The following is a 16,086-nucleotide window of genomic DNA, read 5'->3' as shown; positions in this document are numbered from 1 at the left end:
GAAAGAGAAAAGGACATCCCCCACAAAGCTACGAAGTCTATTTTGAACTCTATCAAGGCAGGATAAGTTCTTTCTAGCAGCTCCTGTCCAGATGTGGCTATAGTACTCCATCCTTGGACGTACCTGGCTCTTATATAGATAGAGAATTGCATCAGCAGTGAAATAACTACTGGATTGATAGAAGGATACCACCATTTTTCCAGCGGCCTTGTGTTCCATTTCAGATCAGGAGTAAAGGTCAAGCCCAGAAGCTCGTCAAAACATGAGGCCTCTCCAAGACGAGAGCCATTCATTTCAATTGATGCCAGATGGGGATCAGAGCATTTATGATGTAAAGATAAAAGCTTGGTTTTAGATGTATTAAAAGTAACAAGCCACCTCTTTCCCCATTGTACCACTTGCTCAAGATCAGAGGAGAGAGAATCAGAGAGAACTTGGTCGTTTACGGTCTTAGATGTGCTACCATAGATAGTAGTGTCATCAGCATAGATGTCTACGAATGATGTAAGGATGTGATTTGGAAGATCATTAATATAGATCAGGAAGAGAGTTGGGCCAAGGATGGACACCTGAGGGACTTCAGCATTACTAACGATTACTTTATTGTCCAATTGTCTACTGTACACTCTTTAATCCTTATCCTCGAGTGGCGTCTTGGTCTTGATAAATGGTGATACCTTTGTAAAAAAAAAAATTTAAATATTCTGATAACCGAATAGCTCTAATTAAGCTAATTATGTTCTGATAACAAAACAGCTCCAACTAAACATGTAAGAACATTTTTTTTCTTCATATTTTCATTTTTTTTATTTGTTCTGGAAACAAAATTAACAACAGACTGTCTGTTTACAGCCATGCTACTGCTGATAGTATTGCTGCTGCTACCAAAGATAGTTTTTTTTTAACAGAATGATTTTTGTTCCCAGGTATCATGATTTTAAATTGCTAGATATTACAAGAGAAAACAACATACAATTATACTTTTAATGAATAAAAACAGTAAAATTATTGTTTTATTTAACAGTGGGTGTCCGAATAAAATTTTTTTAAAAAATTTCCAATACTCGTGATGTTGAAGTTTTTTTTTAACACAAGAAAAAAACGAGAGGTAAGAAGTATTTTGGACACTCCAAACTATTAAAAGTGATAACTATTCTGATTTGTTTCCAAATTTCATGACAAAGTTCTTAATACAAATGCGGAACAAGCATTTACAGGGGGGGGGGGGGGTTACAAAACCTTACCGAAAATGCAGTTTTATGATGTTAACATTTTTATCACTTTATTTGCTCAAAACTCTTAAAGTATATAATGTACATTATTATTTAGTAATTTATTTGAAAGTATATACATTAGCAATACACACGGATAAAATGCTTTGGATAATTACGAATTTCAAGGGGGGTTTCTGCTAAAATGATCATATTTTAAAAACAAAAGCAATTGAAGTCCTCAAAATACCACCGTTTTGTTCGAAAATGAATATACTTTCAAATAAATTAATAAATAATAATGTAAGAGTTTTAAGCAAATAAAGTGCTAAAAATGTTAACATCATAAAACGGCGTTTTCAGTAAGATTTTGTAATGACACCCCCCGCCCCTGTGTAAATGGTCGTACCGCGATTCTCTTAAGAATTTCGTCATGAAATTTGGAAATTAACTAGAAGAGATATCACTTTTAATAGATTCGGTTGTCCGAAATTCTTTTGACAGCTCATTTTTTTGTTGTGTTCAAAAAACTTCAACATGACGAGTTTGGAAAATTTGGAAAAAAAAATTTCTTCAGACATGCACTATTAAATAAATCAATATTTTTACTACATTTATCCGTTAAAAATAAAAATGTAACCAGCTTTATCTAGTGGTACCGAGCAATTTAAAATCATGATACCAGGAAAAAAATCGTTCTATTTTTAAAAAATATCTAAAAACGATCTGTAGTAGCAGCAGCAGCAACTATCACTGATATTAATTACTTTACTGTAAACATTTTTTTGTTTTGTTTTTTATTCCAGAATGAATTAAAAACTTTTAAAATGAAAATATGAATATAAAAAAAAATGTACTTGCATATTTAGTTGGAGCTCATATTATCAGAACATAATTAACTTTAACTAGAGCTATTTGGTTATCAGAATATATAATTTTAAAGCAATCCTGAGTTATTTTTGGCCAAATTTTAAAAATATAGTTGCAAAACAAATATGTAACGTGTGCACTTTTATTCTTTACATTAGTTTTTAACGGTAAATTAAACAGTGTTTTGTTTAAAAAAAAAATGAAAATGTGAAATATGATTTTTTGCTTCACGTGTGCGAGCAGTACTCCCAATATATTTTTTCGTTTTTTTTTACAATTTTTTTGAGCGGATTATAATCGAATGGACACTAATCTACCCAATTATATATATATATCTTAAAACCACACATAATCGTCTTTCGAAAAAAACAAGAAAAAAAGGCACACAGGATTTATCTCCAATAGAAAAAAAAATGGTTAACTGCCCTAAAACGCTAGAATGGCTCAAATGGGGAATCATTTTACATTAAATTCTAAAATAATACTTGTTTATCTTTCATTAAAGTTTTTTAAGGTATTCACACGTAATTGCCCACAAAAGTAAAATCGAATATTTTGGAGAGGTGGTCAGATGGGGTAGGGGGGTTAACAGAAGGTATTAATCCACCAAAAATAATAATAATGCCAAAGAAATATTGCAATATATTCATTTTTAAACAGTGCGAAATTTCGATTTCAGTTATTCGTACATATAATGCATTACAATTCAGTTGGAGTTCTTTAACTTCTTTTCTTTTAATGGCTACATTTACAATGGCATTTTTAAGAAATTGCAGCATATTTATGTGCATTTATTGCAGATTATTTGGAAACCATTAATCTTTAGAGATTTTCAGTAGTATGTTCTAATTCCTAGCACAAAAATACACTTATATGATAAATTTCATTGCTTAATCTTGTGTTTTAACAAAGATATAGCATTTTTACTGAAAAAGTATTGCAAAAAATATGACAAAACACATATGGTCTTCAAGAGGGAAAAATATCCAAACGTGTGAGACACAAAAATAGTCATAACTTCCTTAATTTTAATTGGATTTAAAAAATTTAAAAAGATTCTTTCTTAGCTCATCAAGCTTTTTCTATAGACAAAAACCCAAGTTTGGCCAGCTGGGCAAACTTGAGTCCTTGTACCGGAAAAATATCCAGTAAATAAAACGTTGTTTAGTAAATCGTTATTTTTTTGCATTTTTTTTTTTTTGCATTTCCATACGCCAAACATGGATATAAATATCACTAAAACATCCGCTGGGTCATAAGCTTCATTTCGGTACCTTACTTGCCTGGGTGCCGGTGGATTGCCTGTAGGCTGACATAAACCGTGTCACACTCACACACCCACAGACAGACATTAGGAAAAGTTATAATAAAGATATCAATATTGAAATATTTTAAGCTATTTCAATTTTTTCATGTGTATTGCTATATACATTTCCGAATAAAGCGGTGATATTTTTAGAACTTTGGTTGCTTTGGTTTTTAAAATATGACTATTTTAACAGAACCCCCTTGAAATCTGTGATTATTCAAAGCATTTTATTGTCATCATTTATAGTCGACCAGTTAGGTTAAATTTTACTCAGGGAAAAATTGTTTTATCTTGGTATAAACCTTTGCTTTCAGTTGCATCTCCGAACAGAGACATCACAAATATATTATCTGTGACACATTGAATAATGATGTTACTCTTGATGTATTTTTTGTGAAGTTATTTCAATATCCCACCAATCACTTGGTAACTCAATTGCTTAACACCTCCCAACATAAACCAATACTTACAAATCAGGATTTACACTGTTGACGTAAGACAAAAAATTACCAAGATGGTGAAAAATTCCAACGAATCCAATGAGCAATGTCTTGTAATCTTTGGGAGGCAGATTTCTTTCCAAAGCCAGAAATGTTTTTTAGATAAAGTTCCTCTTCTTTCTGCATACACAGGGAGAGGAAATGCTCAAGATTTAGAATGAAAGGTTAAGAGCAACGTGTCTCCAATACATATGAGCATGCAACTGCGGAACTTCCAGCCAGTGCATCATGAAAATGATTTAAGTATTAAAACCAGATATTCAAAGTAAACTCTGACTAAATGGAGATATGAATGTGGAAATGCTGTTCAAATGTCCTAAAATATATCTACATCATCATCATATTTGATTTAATGTCTGTTTTACATGGCGACGTGTGTTGGACAAATTTTAGAAATTTATTTCAGGCCTTTATCTATGAAGTCCATCATTATCACTTTCATGTTGGCCTTCACCATGAACTGAATCTGTTACCTCAACTGTTCTACATCTAATCTGAGCACGCAAATACCATACTAAGTTTCCTGATCTGAACACCTCTATCTGGCACTGTCCAGATTTATTGTTCCTCTGAATCTAAGTCTATCGTTAAGACTTACATTATGCATCCATCATATCATTCTATTCATCTACTCATCATCTCCGTTCAGTCTTGAGAGACAATGGATACTCCCATGAGGCTGGCTGCACATGTAATTGTGAAACAAGGGTTGCATAATCCCAAACCACATTTCTCCTAAATTGGCTACTATAATAATAAATAATAAGAATTGGCTATATATAAATAAAATATCAACAATCTTGGAATGAATTCCAAGGTAAGAAATAGCACAAGATTTGGCCAACTATTGGCGAATGACATCCAGGTGACAGAAAGGTAAGGAAAGAAAAGATGATACTAACTAGATTTTGCATATAACATAGAGACATTACTTACAAATATTTATTAAAAATTTAAGAATCCAAATATATATCCCATGCCAAGAACCATATACAGTTAAACATATACTAATGGATTATGATAATTTCTAACAAAACTAAAGAAAATACTATAATTCAAATAACTTGATGGATCTGTTTGAAAATATAAACTAAAACATTTTAAACTTTATTAAAGAAATTGGACTCGTCCAGAAAATTTTAATCATAATTGTGCCCTCCCTCATACTACAACTTATATCAGCATTAAATAACCCATTGAGGTTGATAAAATAAAACAAACCAAAGCCATATGATACCACATACCTGGCAGGATGTATGAGGGGCGTGCAATAAGTAATGCCCCTGACCCACTTCCCATAGCAGTAGAGCAACAAAACTTGGCACAGTTATTAGTCTTTCTCTACATAGGAACAACCCAGAGTTATGCATTTCTCCCATCGTTTGATGCAGCTCTGGAGACCATTTTTGTAGAACACCCCAGGTTGGTCCTCCAACCACGATGTGACTTCAGAAATAAAGGCTGCATCATCTGGGAAACGCTTTCCTTTCAAAAACAACTTCATGGCTGGGAAGAGGTGAAAGTCAGAGGGTGCAAGGTCAGGAGAGTAGGGAGGATGGGGGAAAATTACATAACCACATGCCCGTGCTTCTGATCTGGCGACATGCGAGTTGTGGACCGGAGTGTTGTCCTGCAGGAGGAAGGTACCTTTGCTGATCTTCCCCGCCTCTTGATTTTGATAGCTTTCCTTAATTTCCTCAAAAGTGAAGCATAATAGGCTCCTGCAATTGTGGTACACTTTGCCAGGAAATCTGTCATCACTACTCCGTCCTGGTCCCAGAAGACTGTGAGCACGACCTTGTCAGCGGAGGGCTGCATCCTTGCATTCTTTCGAGGTGGTGACTCCAAGTGCTTCCATTGCATTGCCTGGGCTTTGGTCTCTGGATCATAGTGATGGACCCAGGTTTCATTCTGTGTAATCAGTTTTTTTAAAAACTTTGACTCATCTTCTTGGCACATCTCCAAATTCATCCTCGAGCACTTGACGCGTTCTCGCTTCTGAAATGGTGTGAGCAACCTGGGAATCCATCTGGCAGACACATTATGCATATGTAAATGGTCATGAATAATTGTTTCCACAGATCCTGTACTAATCTTGACATCTTGGGATATTTGGCAAATAGTAATGTGCCTCTCTTCCAAAATGGCAGCCTCAACTTGATGGACAGATGCCTCATCAATGGCAGAAAGGAGGCGACCAGGTTTGGGAGCTGTTTCCACAGACTTCCAGCCATGTTTGAATTCACGATGCTAGCGTTTTACAAGGTCATATGATGGGGCATTATCACTATAAGTTTCTTTCATTTCATCAAAAGTCTCCTGTAGTGTGCATTCTTTCAAATACAAAAAAATACACTGCTCAACATTCAACAGGCTCCATTTCACACCTGACTCAGTTCAAACACCTGTAAAACAGAAACCACAATTAGTTCAGAGCTGTAATTTGCCACATAATCCGTAGAGATATAAATCATTGCACATGCAAAATTTCAGCTAGATCAGACAATTGGAAGTGGGTCAGAGGCATTACTTATTGCACGCCCCTCATAACACTACTATCCTTGCAATGTTGCATCCCTTTCTTTGTTTTAAAAATACTTCAATGAAATGTACTTTCCACATCTGTACCCCCTAAATGAAAATACCCCTATCCACTAAATGAAAATACCTCTATCCACTAAATGAAAATACCTCTATCCACTAAATGAAAATACCCCTATCCACTAAATGAAAATACCCCTATCCACTAAATGAAAATACCCCTATCCACTAAATGAAAATACCCCTATCCACTAAATGAAAATACCCTTATCCACTAAATGAAAATACCCCTATCCACTAAATGAAAATACCCCTATCCACTAAATGAAAATACCCCCTATCCACTAAATGAAAATACCCCTATCCACTAAATGAAAATACCCCTATCCACTAAATTAGCTGCTAATTCCCATACTTTCACTGTAAAGCTTCCTAGATGCCAGAAAATTTTTTCTTGGATTGTTTTCCTTTCGAATTCCTTTCTTGCTTCCTATTTACCTAGCACTACCAACATGCAGTTAAAAAAAAATTTTTAATGGTTTTGCATAGATGTAAAGAAAAGACATAATTTGAAAAAATATTTTGAAGACTAAAATTTTTGCATAAAAAAAAGATATTTACTGCACATTTCTGGAACATACAAGTTTATTTTATACAGTATTAGCATGGTTACCTAGCATTCACCATGGGGATGGATGAGAAAAAAAAAGAAGAGTAATAAAATAAATAAATAAAAGCTTAAAACTTTATCCTCTTTCTCTTGTTGTACACATAGTAACATTACTTTTTGAAGAGACCCTTTCCCGCCCCCCCATCTTCTCTTTACTATCATTGTCCTTGGTTAACACATCTTTTTCTGATTGCATAAATATCATATAAAATATATAATCAACACAGCTGACCTAAATTTCTGTTTAAAACAAACGGTACAACATATGATTATGTAGTAATTGTAGCAAAATAATATTTTTAATTAATAATTTTTCATTTTACTGAATGTTTTATATGCTTAAAATTGTTTAAACTGATAAAAAACGGTTTATTTTACTTCTATATTTAAACAAAGAAATAAGATAGAAAATTACTGAATTTAAATGAAAAAAAAAATGTAAATATTTCCATTTTTGCCATGCACAATTTTTCAAATTTTTTTTAAAAGTTTAGATTTTAACATTAACATGCAATTTTTTATTTGCAGTCATTTGCTCATATAAACTTTAAGGTGATAATTTGTTTTACCCTAACCAATCCAGGATCATGTCGAGTCAGAATATGTAAGTTTTGTAAATGTATATAATATACACATAAAATCTGAACTTGCTTTATATATTAGAAGACTACAGCCAAGTGGTGTATGTGAGTAAAATTTGGTCCAAGGTAGGTAACTCCTATTTTTAGAGAATCAATCATAAGTTAGAATCAAAGGGAATTTTGTGCCCAAAATTTTAAATGCGAGAAGGAATAGTTGGGACACACTTATAAGAAAAGGTAAATGACTTGGCAATAATTAATTTTTGTTTTCAATGGTAACATCTAAGAAAAGTTTAAGATGCTTTTATTTAAATGTCAATGTATGTAGCCTTTAATCAAATATGGCTATGAGAAATATAGCTTAATCTATCATAAATTGCATTAATACATTTGCAAAATGTGGCTAAATTGAAAGGAAACTCACTTCCAAAAAATAAAATTATTTTAACATTTTAATCATTCTGTTTCTTTTAATGTTTCTGTTAATTCTTTTTCTTTTATTTATTAAATGGTGATTTTTCTATGAGCACTAATTTATATTAGAAATGGCTTTTTTTCCAATAAATGCAGCAGAGGTTGATTTTCACAAAACATTTATGAAGACAACAGAAAAAAAATCCATAAATTTTTGTTTTTAAAAATAACAAGGTGTGAGGTACACCTTCAAAATTAAATTTCTATCTACATAATAGAGATTGACACCATGAAATGTATCTAGTAAATGTTGCGGAATATAAAATTTTATCAACGTTTAATAGAAGTTGCTACTGAGCATCAGAAGTATATTGACATACATGATGGAATGTGACATTTATGTCACATTCCATCATGTATTTGTGTGTAGTACAATATATTACTAAAATTTCTTTACAGAACACAAATTATGAAATGATAAACTTTTGAACATAGTTTTACGATCTGACAAAGAATTTTAATAAGTAATGAAATAAATAAACAAATAGTATAGTATAAAGAACATAGTCCAAGGCATTTCAATCAAAATAACGTTTAAAGATATGATGGTCAATATTGGTTTTGACTTTTTCATATTTTTAACTGATAATCTATTGATATTTGTTGACCATTACTCATTTTTATGATTTGATTCAAAGTGTTTGGTAGAATTTGCAAGTAATACTAAGTATTACTTAACAAGGATCAGGACATGAACACTTCTACCTTGATCCCTGTGCTAATCCACCGCAGAGTATGCTTGTCCCATTTAGAAGAGATCAAAGCATACTAAAAAACTAAATTCAGCATTGATCAACATTGGTTGCTTGAAACCTAACAACATACACTTTTTTGTTTTTTTTTAAATTTTTTTTATTGTTTAATCACCCCGAACAAAGCAGAGTGCCACTTTGATGTAAGGGGCTATTATTTGGGACCAAATTTGCAGGGATACTATATAGCGAGTTGAACAGCAAGATGTTTGTTCACATTACATTTGAACTTTTGCATGTTAGTACATTCAGGGACATATAGACCCAGGAGGGGATTCCAAAGTCTAGTAATTCAAGGGAAGAAACTATTTGAGTAAAAGGCTTTCTGGCATGTAGGGATCTCAACAGTGTAGGGGTGGGATTTTGCTGCTCGTCAGAAATACTTAGTCAAGAGAGTACAAATATTTGGAGTTCATCGGAGCACATTTCATTAAAATACTTGTGAAACAGGGGTGCAACATTTTGGCAATGGGACAGAGATTAGAGTTTGGTTTGTAGTGTAGGAACTATCAGGTTGGCGACGTTTTTTTTAACCCTGTCTAGAAGTGAGAGACTGGTGACAGATGCACCAGCCCAGATGTGCCAACAATACTCTATGCATTAGTGAATGGTGACCTTATAGAGATACAGAATATTCTTAGGTGTGAGTATCTTTCTAGTACAATAAAGAGACCATCTTCTTTGCAACAGCTTTGGCGATGCCCTCTATGTAATTGTCGCAATTTATGTTTCCTGTGAATCTTAAGCTGAGGAGTTTCAATGAAGAGCTTTCAGGTAATGTATTACTAAACATGGTTATCAGTGGTTGAGAGGGTTTCTTGTAATGTATTATTAAACATGGTTATCAGTGGTTGAGAGGGTTTCTTGTAATGTATTACTAAACATGGTTATCAGTGGTTGAGAGGGTTTCTTGTAATGTATTACTAAACATGGTTATCAGTGGTTGAGAGGGTTTCCTGCAATTATTAAAGGAAAGAAGCTTAGTTTTGGTGGCATTGAATGTTACCATACATTTTTGACTCCATTCCACTACAGACTGGAAGTTTCAGCCATTTCCTTAGATATGTGTCTATTCGCTTTTCCCTCACATCTGTTATAGTGTGGTGTCATCAGCAAATATACTCATCTTGGATACAATTTTATCGAGGATGTCATTCATGAGTATGTAAAATAATAAAGGTTCAACGATCGACCCTTGTAGCACACTTCCATTTATGTCATGTTGATTTGGCGTACAACCATTGAGGACAACCTGGATTTTTTTCTCATCTAAGAAGGATTTGTTTATGTTAATTGATACCGTTTCTTCAGATGTGAGATGAGACGTTGTCAGCCAAGTAGAGATCATAAAAGCTTTCATGGATGCGGCCTAACAACTGAAATCAAGGAGAAGCTCCCTTAGCCATGTCGAACCCCAAACATCTCAGGAAGAGACTAGAATACTACAGTTGTGAATCAAATGACTAGAGCATGCTCTCCTCCTACTGACATGGGAATCTCCCCATCTGAGGCTCTGCCTCCCAGTTCAGAAGCATCCTGGCTCCAGTGGAAAACACTCAACATCCTGAGAACAAGAATGAGACAATAAAAAATTGACAAAAATGGGGCTACAAACCGATCCAATCATTTCTGAATGTGATGAAGACCATATGATGTAACATTGCCTTGTCTACCTCCTATTGGCCAACTGCTGCAGCTTGGAAAACTTTGCAGCATACAACAATAATGTAAAATAATGTAAAAGACTGCATAAAAAAGTGGGAAACTTTTTTGACTATGCACTTCAAAGACAAAGAAGAATCTAAATAATTTTATCAATTTCACTTACCATATCTGGCAAATATTTCAGGTTTCAAGTTACCATCTTTATCAAAACTAGTGCCAGGTGTTACTAATTCATAAGCTGGCAAAGGTCCACCATTAATTACCTGAAAAATATAAGTTTTATATATATATATATATATATATATATATGTATATATGGAATCTGTTATAGTCCTACACAAAAACCAGCCTGTTACAAATGCATAATGGATCATACATTATGAAGATAATGCACACTCTCCTTATCAGGCAAGAACAGATGAATTTTGACAAAGTTTGGCATGTAGTAAGCCATGACTCAGAGTATCAATGGATATCTAAAATTGACCTCAAACCATTCTGAAGGTCATTAAAGATAAAGATATATGGTGAAAGAATAAATTTCTCATTGAAATAAAAAAAATCATCATAAATAAAAAAAATATAACATAGTTATCTTTAAATGAAAGTAAATGTTATCAGAATTGATCTCAGATAAAAAGAAAACCATTAGACAAAAATGTATCCAAATTTACAAGTTAAAATATAAATTTAGATAAAGAACTTATTGCTCCAAACTGGATACGTTTGCTATCATAAAGATTATTATCTAAATTCTAACTACAAAATGTAAAAGATTAGTTAATAAAAATAATGAGATTGTTTACTTAAAAATATAATTGTCCTCTTCATTTTGCTGAAAATCATTGTTGATGGTTTGCATCCAAGTTTTCTCGAGTCAAACCACTTTCCTTCAGCCTTCCATCTCAAGATATCTGCATTTTCTTTAGAATTGCTCCTCAACATGACTAAACCAATTTAGCTGGCCAATGCATTTCTGATAACTGAAACTTTTTTTACTTCCACTTGCTTAAAGGTCAGTATATCCTTGATGCCAAAAAGACTTCTACTCAGTAGAGAAAAAAAGGTGAGCAACTACTAAAATCGTTGTGTACTTACGTCTCCAATCGTCTGGTTATTTTTGACTTCAACAAGCATCAAAGACCTTTGTGGGGCAGGGGCAGTTTCTGGTTCCACAAATGAAGCCCTGTCTAATAAGACATCATCATTTTCAACAATAAATCCATAATGTTTGCAAAAGACTGCGGCTTGCGTAGCTGATTCAAAGCCCAGAGTTTCAACTAATTTTGTGAGAGGATACTAAAAGAGAAAAAAGAAAATTAGAAGATACCAACAAGAGATTGGAATAATGACATCTAAATAAAATGGTTCTAAAAGGTTTTAATAAGAGAACTTTGTAAAAGTCCTCCAATAATCATTTGTGCAGTTGTTACAATTTTTAAATATGAGAATATCTGAGAAGATGCTAACAATGAGAAATAAAAACAAATTCTTTTTGAGCATATGACAGATCTTCAAAGTGTTTGTCAGTTGCACAGCTTTTACTTCATGATTCAATGTTTGTATGACACAGTGACTGGTGTTATTTAGCAAGTGAAAATTCAATTTTAAATATTATATGCTGCCAACTCATGTGATAGAAATGGGGGAAGATCACACATGCACCTTAGGGGATTTGAGCTGAAAAGTTTTTTTACTATGTGAACTTTCAAAAAGGTTAAGCAATGCCTGTAGTAATTAGGATTGATCCTGTGATTGTTGAGAGGAATGTTTTTTGTATGAGAGATATTTCCAAGGTGGACAATTAGATCAAGCTGAAAGGAAATATTAAAAGTCTCTAAACCTAATCTTATATTTTAGTTATGAAATGGATCTATAGTGTTAGCTACATTATAATAAAGTAATGTCTATCAGATTTATATGCAAACATTTATTTCAGCTTGCTTGCTCACCGCCTTTTGGAGACAGCACAACGAAGGGGATTGTTCATGGATTGATACAACACTTCTTCAAACTAAAATAGAGAGGAATTGCTAATGGACTGCTTTCTCAAGTTCCTAACATATATTTGCGTCAAGAAGAAATTTCTGCAACTCTTTTAAACACAACATGGTCATAGAATGATTGAGAGCAACCAGTCAGAATGCATGTGGTCTTCATAGCATTGTTGGACTACACTTAGTGCAGAGTGACTTCTATGGCAGACCTGCATCACATTTAGTGTAAAGTTACTCATGTACAGCCACGTTTGGTTCACATTTGTACTTTAGGTTAGAAATACAGGATCAGGCATCCTAAATCGAAGACTTAAAAATTAGTCTTCAAGAGTTTGGGAGGGTATAGGTTTGGGATGTTAAATATAGATTTAAATAAGTGACTAATAAGAGAAGATTAGATATTATCAAAAATAATGACAAAAGTCATTCCATAAATCAACTTTGTCTTAATAGAACAACCAAAAGAAAAGAGTTATCAAATATGTGGAACAGCCAATAGTAAATAGAACAGTTGAAAGTGAAGAGTAATTGGTTAAGGTTTTAAAATCTCAGCTGAAACAGATAAAATGTCGTCTGCATGCAAATGAACTTGAGTACTGAATAATTTCATAGGAATGTGACAAGTTGTCACTATATTTTACGAGGGGCGTGCAATAAGTAATGCCCCTGACCCACTTGCCATAATAGTAGAACAACAAAACTTGGCACAGTTATTAGTCTTTCTCTACATAGGAACCACCCAGAGTTATGCATTTCTCCCATTGTTTGATGCAGCTCTGGAGACCATTTTTGTAGAACACCCCAGGTTGGTCCTCTAACCACAACGTGACTTCAGAAATAAAGGCTGCATCATCTGGGAAACGCTTTCCTTTCAAAATCAACTTCATGGCTGGGAAGAGGTCAGCAAGGTCAGGAGAGTAGTGCAAGGTCAGAAGAGTAGAGAGGATGGGAGAGGATTTCATAACCACACACCCGTGCTTCTGATCTGGCGACATGGGAGTTGTGGACCGGAGCATTGTCCTGCAGGAGGAGGGTACCTTTGCTGATCTTGCCCCATCTCTTGATTTTGATAGCTTTCCTTAATTTCCTCAAAAGTGAAGCATAATAGGCTCCTGTACCCTTTGCCAGGAAGTCTGTCATCACTACTCCGTCCTGGTCCCAGAAGACTGTGAGCATGACCTTGTCAGCAGAGGGCTGCATCCTTGCATTCTTTCGAGGTGGTGAGTCCAAGTGCTTCCACTGCATTTACTGGGCTTTGGTCTCTGGATCATAGTGATGGACCCAGGTTTTATTCTGTGTAATCAGTCTTTTGAAAAATGTTGACTCATCTTCTTGGCACATCTCCAAATTCATCCTTGAGCACTCGACGCGTTCTCGCTTCTGAAATGGTGTGAGCAACCTGGGAATCCATCTGGCAGACATATTATGCATATGTAAATGGTCATGAATGATAGTTTCCACAGATCCTGTACTAATCTTGACATCTTGGGCTATTTGGCAAATAGTAATGCGCCCCTCTTCCAAAATGGCAGCCTCAACTTGATGGACAGATGCCTCATCAATGGCAGAAAGGAGGCGACCAGGTTTGGGAGCTGTTTCCACAGACTTCCAGCCATGTTTGAATTCACGATGCCAGCGTTTTACAAGGTCATATGATGGGGCATTATCACCATAAGTTTCTTTCATTTCATCAAAAGTCTCCTGTAGTGTGCGTCCTTTCAAATACAAAAACCATTTCACACCTGACTCAGTTCAAACACCTGTAAAACAGAAACCACAATTAGTTCAGAGCTGTAATTTGTCAAATAACCCATAGAGATATAAATCATTGCACATGCAAAATTTCAGGTAGATCAGACAACTGGAAGTAGGTCAGGGGCATTACTTATTGCACGCCCCTTGTAGTAGTCCATGATCGTGACTGGTGTTGTTTATCAAAATGCCAGTACCCAAGAGTTATGGTCAGAGTTTGTCCATCAAAAGTATATGCAGTATGACCGACAAATGTGCCTGTTGCAGGTTGAGGCCTTTTCTGGTAAAAGTTCATGTGACTCACTGTTATGGATAATGCAAACAAGTGTCAGACTCCCAGAGGTAAACTCTTTCTGATTGGTTGGCTATATCAGATTTCAACCAATCAGCATGTAAACTAAATAAACCTGGAATAATTCAGAGATTGTTCCTCTGCCACTGTTGCTTAAACAGGGATTCCATAGGTGTTCACAAAATTATTCAATCAGAAAATTTTTAAAAACATAGGTGGATAAACACTTTTAAAGAAAGATACAATCTGTGCGAACGATCAGTTAAAAATTGAATTTCTGATAGAACATTAACATCTATGAAAGTAAAAATAAAAGACTTAGTGAAGTTCATTTAATATTTCTTTCCTGCTTTCATAAAATGAGATTAGCAAAAAAAATGTAGACCTCAGTTTTATTATTTTATCTTTTAAAGTCCATTTCTTACTAAGAAATATGTTTACACCATGATATTAATGACTGGTTACAACTAAAGAAATCTTAAAAACGAAAAATAATTGCTGAAAAAATGTTAAATATCAATGCATATCTCTTACCGGGACAGGCCTCGAGCTAAAACTGAGTGCCCTTATAAGAATCATGAGAGCTTTACTACGGACTTGTGAAAAATATCGATGTAAAATGCAGGCATTTAAAAATGTGGCTTTTCGGATGAGCTTGAAAAACTTTATATAATTGTTGCTGCTGATTGCTGTGTAAACTTGAAGAGCAAAATGGATTTCTGGAGAACTCAAGATATCTGGACGCAGAGTTTGAACCTCTCTGAAGTAGAAAAAAAATGAGTCAATACAAAATTAAAATACATGTACATACATATATAAGAGTAATAAATTTGGTTCATCTTAACTTTACTGAGGTTTTATGGTTTATCTAATTAATTTTTATATATTTCTAAACAGTTAAATGTAAATTCAAACTGATCCAAAAATAAAATCATGAAAAGAAATTTTCTTTTTCAAAAATGTATACATAATATTACTGCACAATTATTTTTCTTTTGCAAAAACTGCATCACATATACGATGTGAATATTTTCTCTTGTTCATCGGAAATTTTTTTAAATCATCAATGCTATTTTTTTCCATATTTAATTTATTTATTAATTTAAAAGGCGAAATATTTATACATGTTTAAAATTTAACATCTCAGGTATAGATATTTAGAGTTTAGAATCTCAGCAGATACATTCCTATATCCAGCCACATTAATGAGTTATAGATGGAGAAGCAACTGTTAGTGGATGACAATATTTCATATATATATATATATATATATATAGTGAATAAATGACAAAAAAACTATATTCCAAAATTCATGATGTTGACCATCTTATAATTTATTCCTTTAATTCAGTTGACATTTACAATTCTTGACCGTATCTGTTGAGTAGCGCAAAATCAATCACTTAATTATTATATCAATCAGTGAATCTATCATGCCCTTAACTCATCAGAAGAAATAGCAACAATCAATC

General features: G+C 33.7%; 1 protein-coding gene across 2 annotated transcripts in view; it reads right to left on the bottom strand.

The window, feature by feature from the left end:
- LOC145252654 (germinal-center associated nuclear protein-like) overlaps positions 1 to 16,086 on the bottom strand; it is a 662,650-nt gene that overhangs the window by 597,386 nt on the left and 49,178 nt on the right. For both annotated transcript variants that reach the window (XM_080112417.1, XM_080112418.1), the window contains exons 11-13: positions 15,149 to 15,374; positions 11,672 to 11,872; positions 10,737 to 10,836 (exon numbers count right to left, since the gene is read on the bottom strand). In XM_080112417.1, the coding sequence (XP_079968543.1) occupies positions 10,737 to 10,836; positions 11,672 to 11,872; positions 15,149 to 15,374 (527 nt within the window). The remainder of the gene's footprint in view (positions 1 to 10,736; positions 10,837 to 11,671; positions 11,873 to 15,148; positions 15,375 to 16,086) is intronic.

This window comes from Euprymna scolopes, chromosome 29, assembly GCF_053919585.1.
Source record: "Euprymna scolopes isolate OS-2025 chromosome 29, ASM5391958v1, whole genome shotgun sequence".
Taxonomy (NCBI): Eukaryota; Metazoa; Mollusca; class Cephalopoda; order Sepiida; family Sepiolidae; genus Euprymna; species Euprymna scolopes.
Note: the sequence above shows the minus strand (reverse complement) of the source record. Positions and strands in the feature narration are given on the sequence as shown.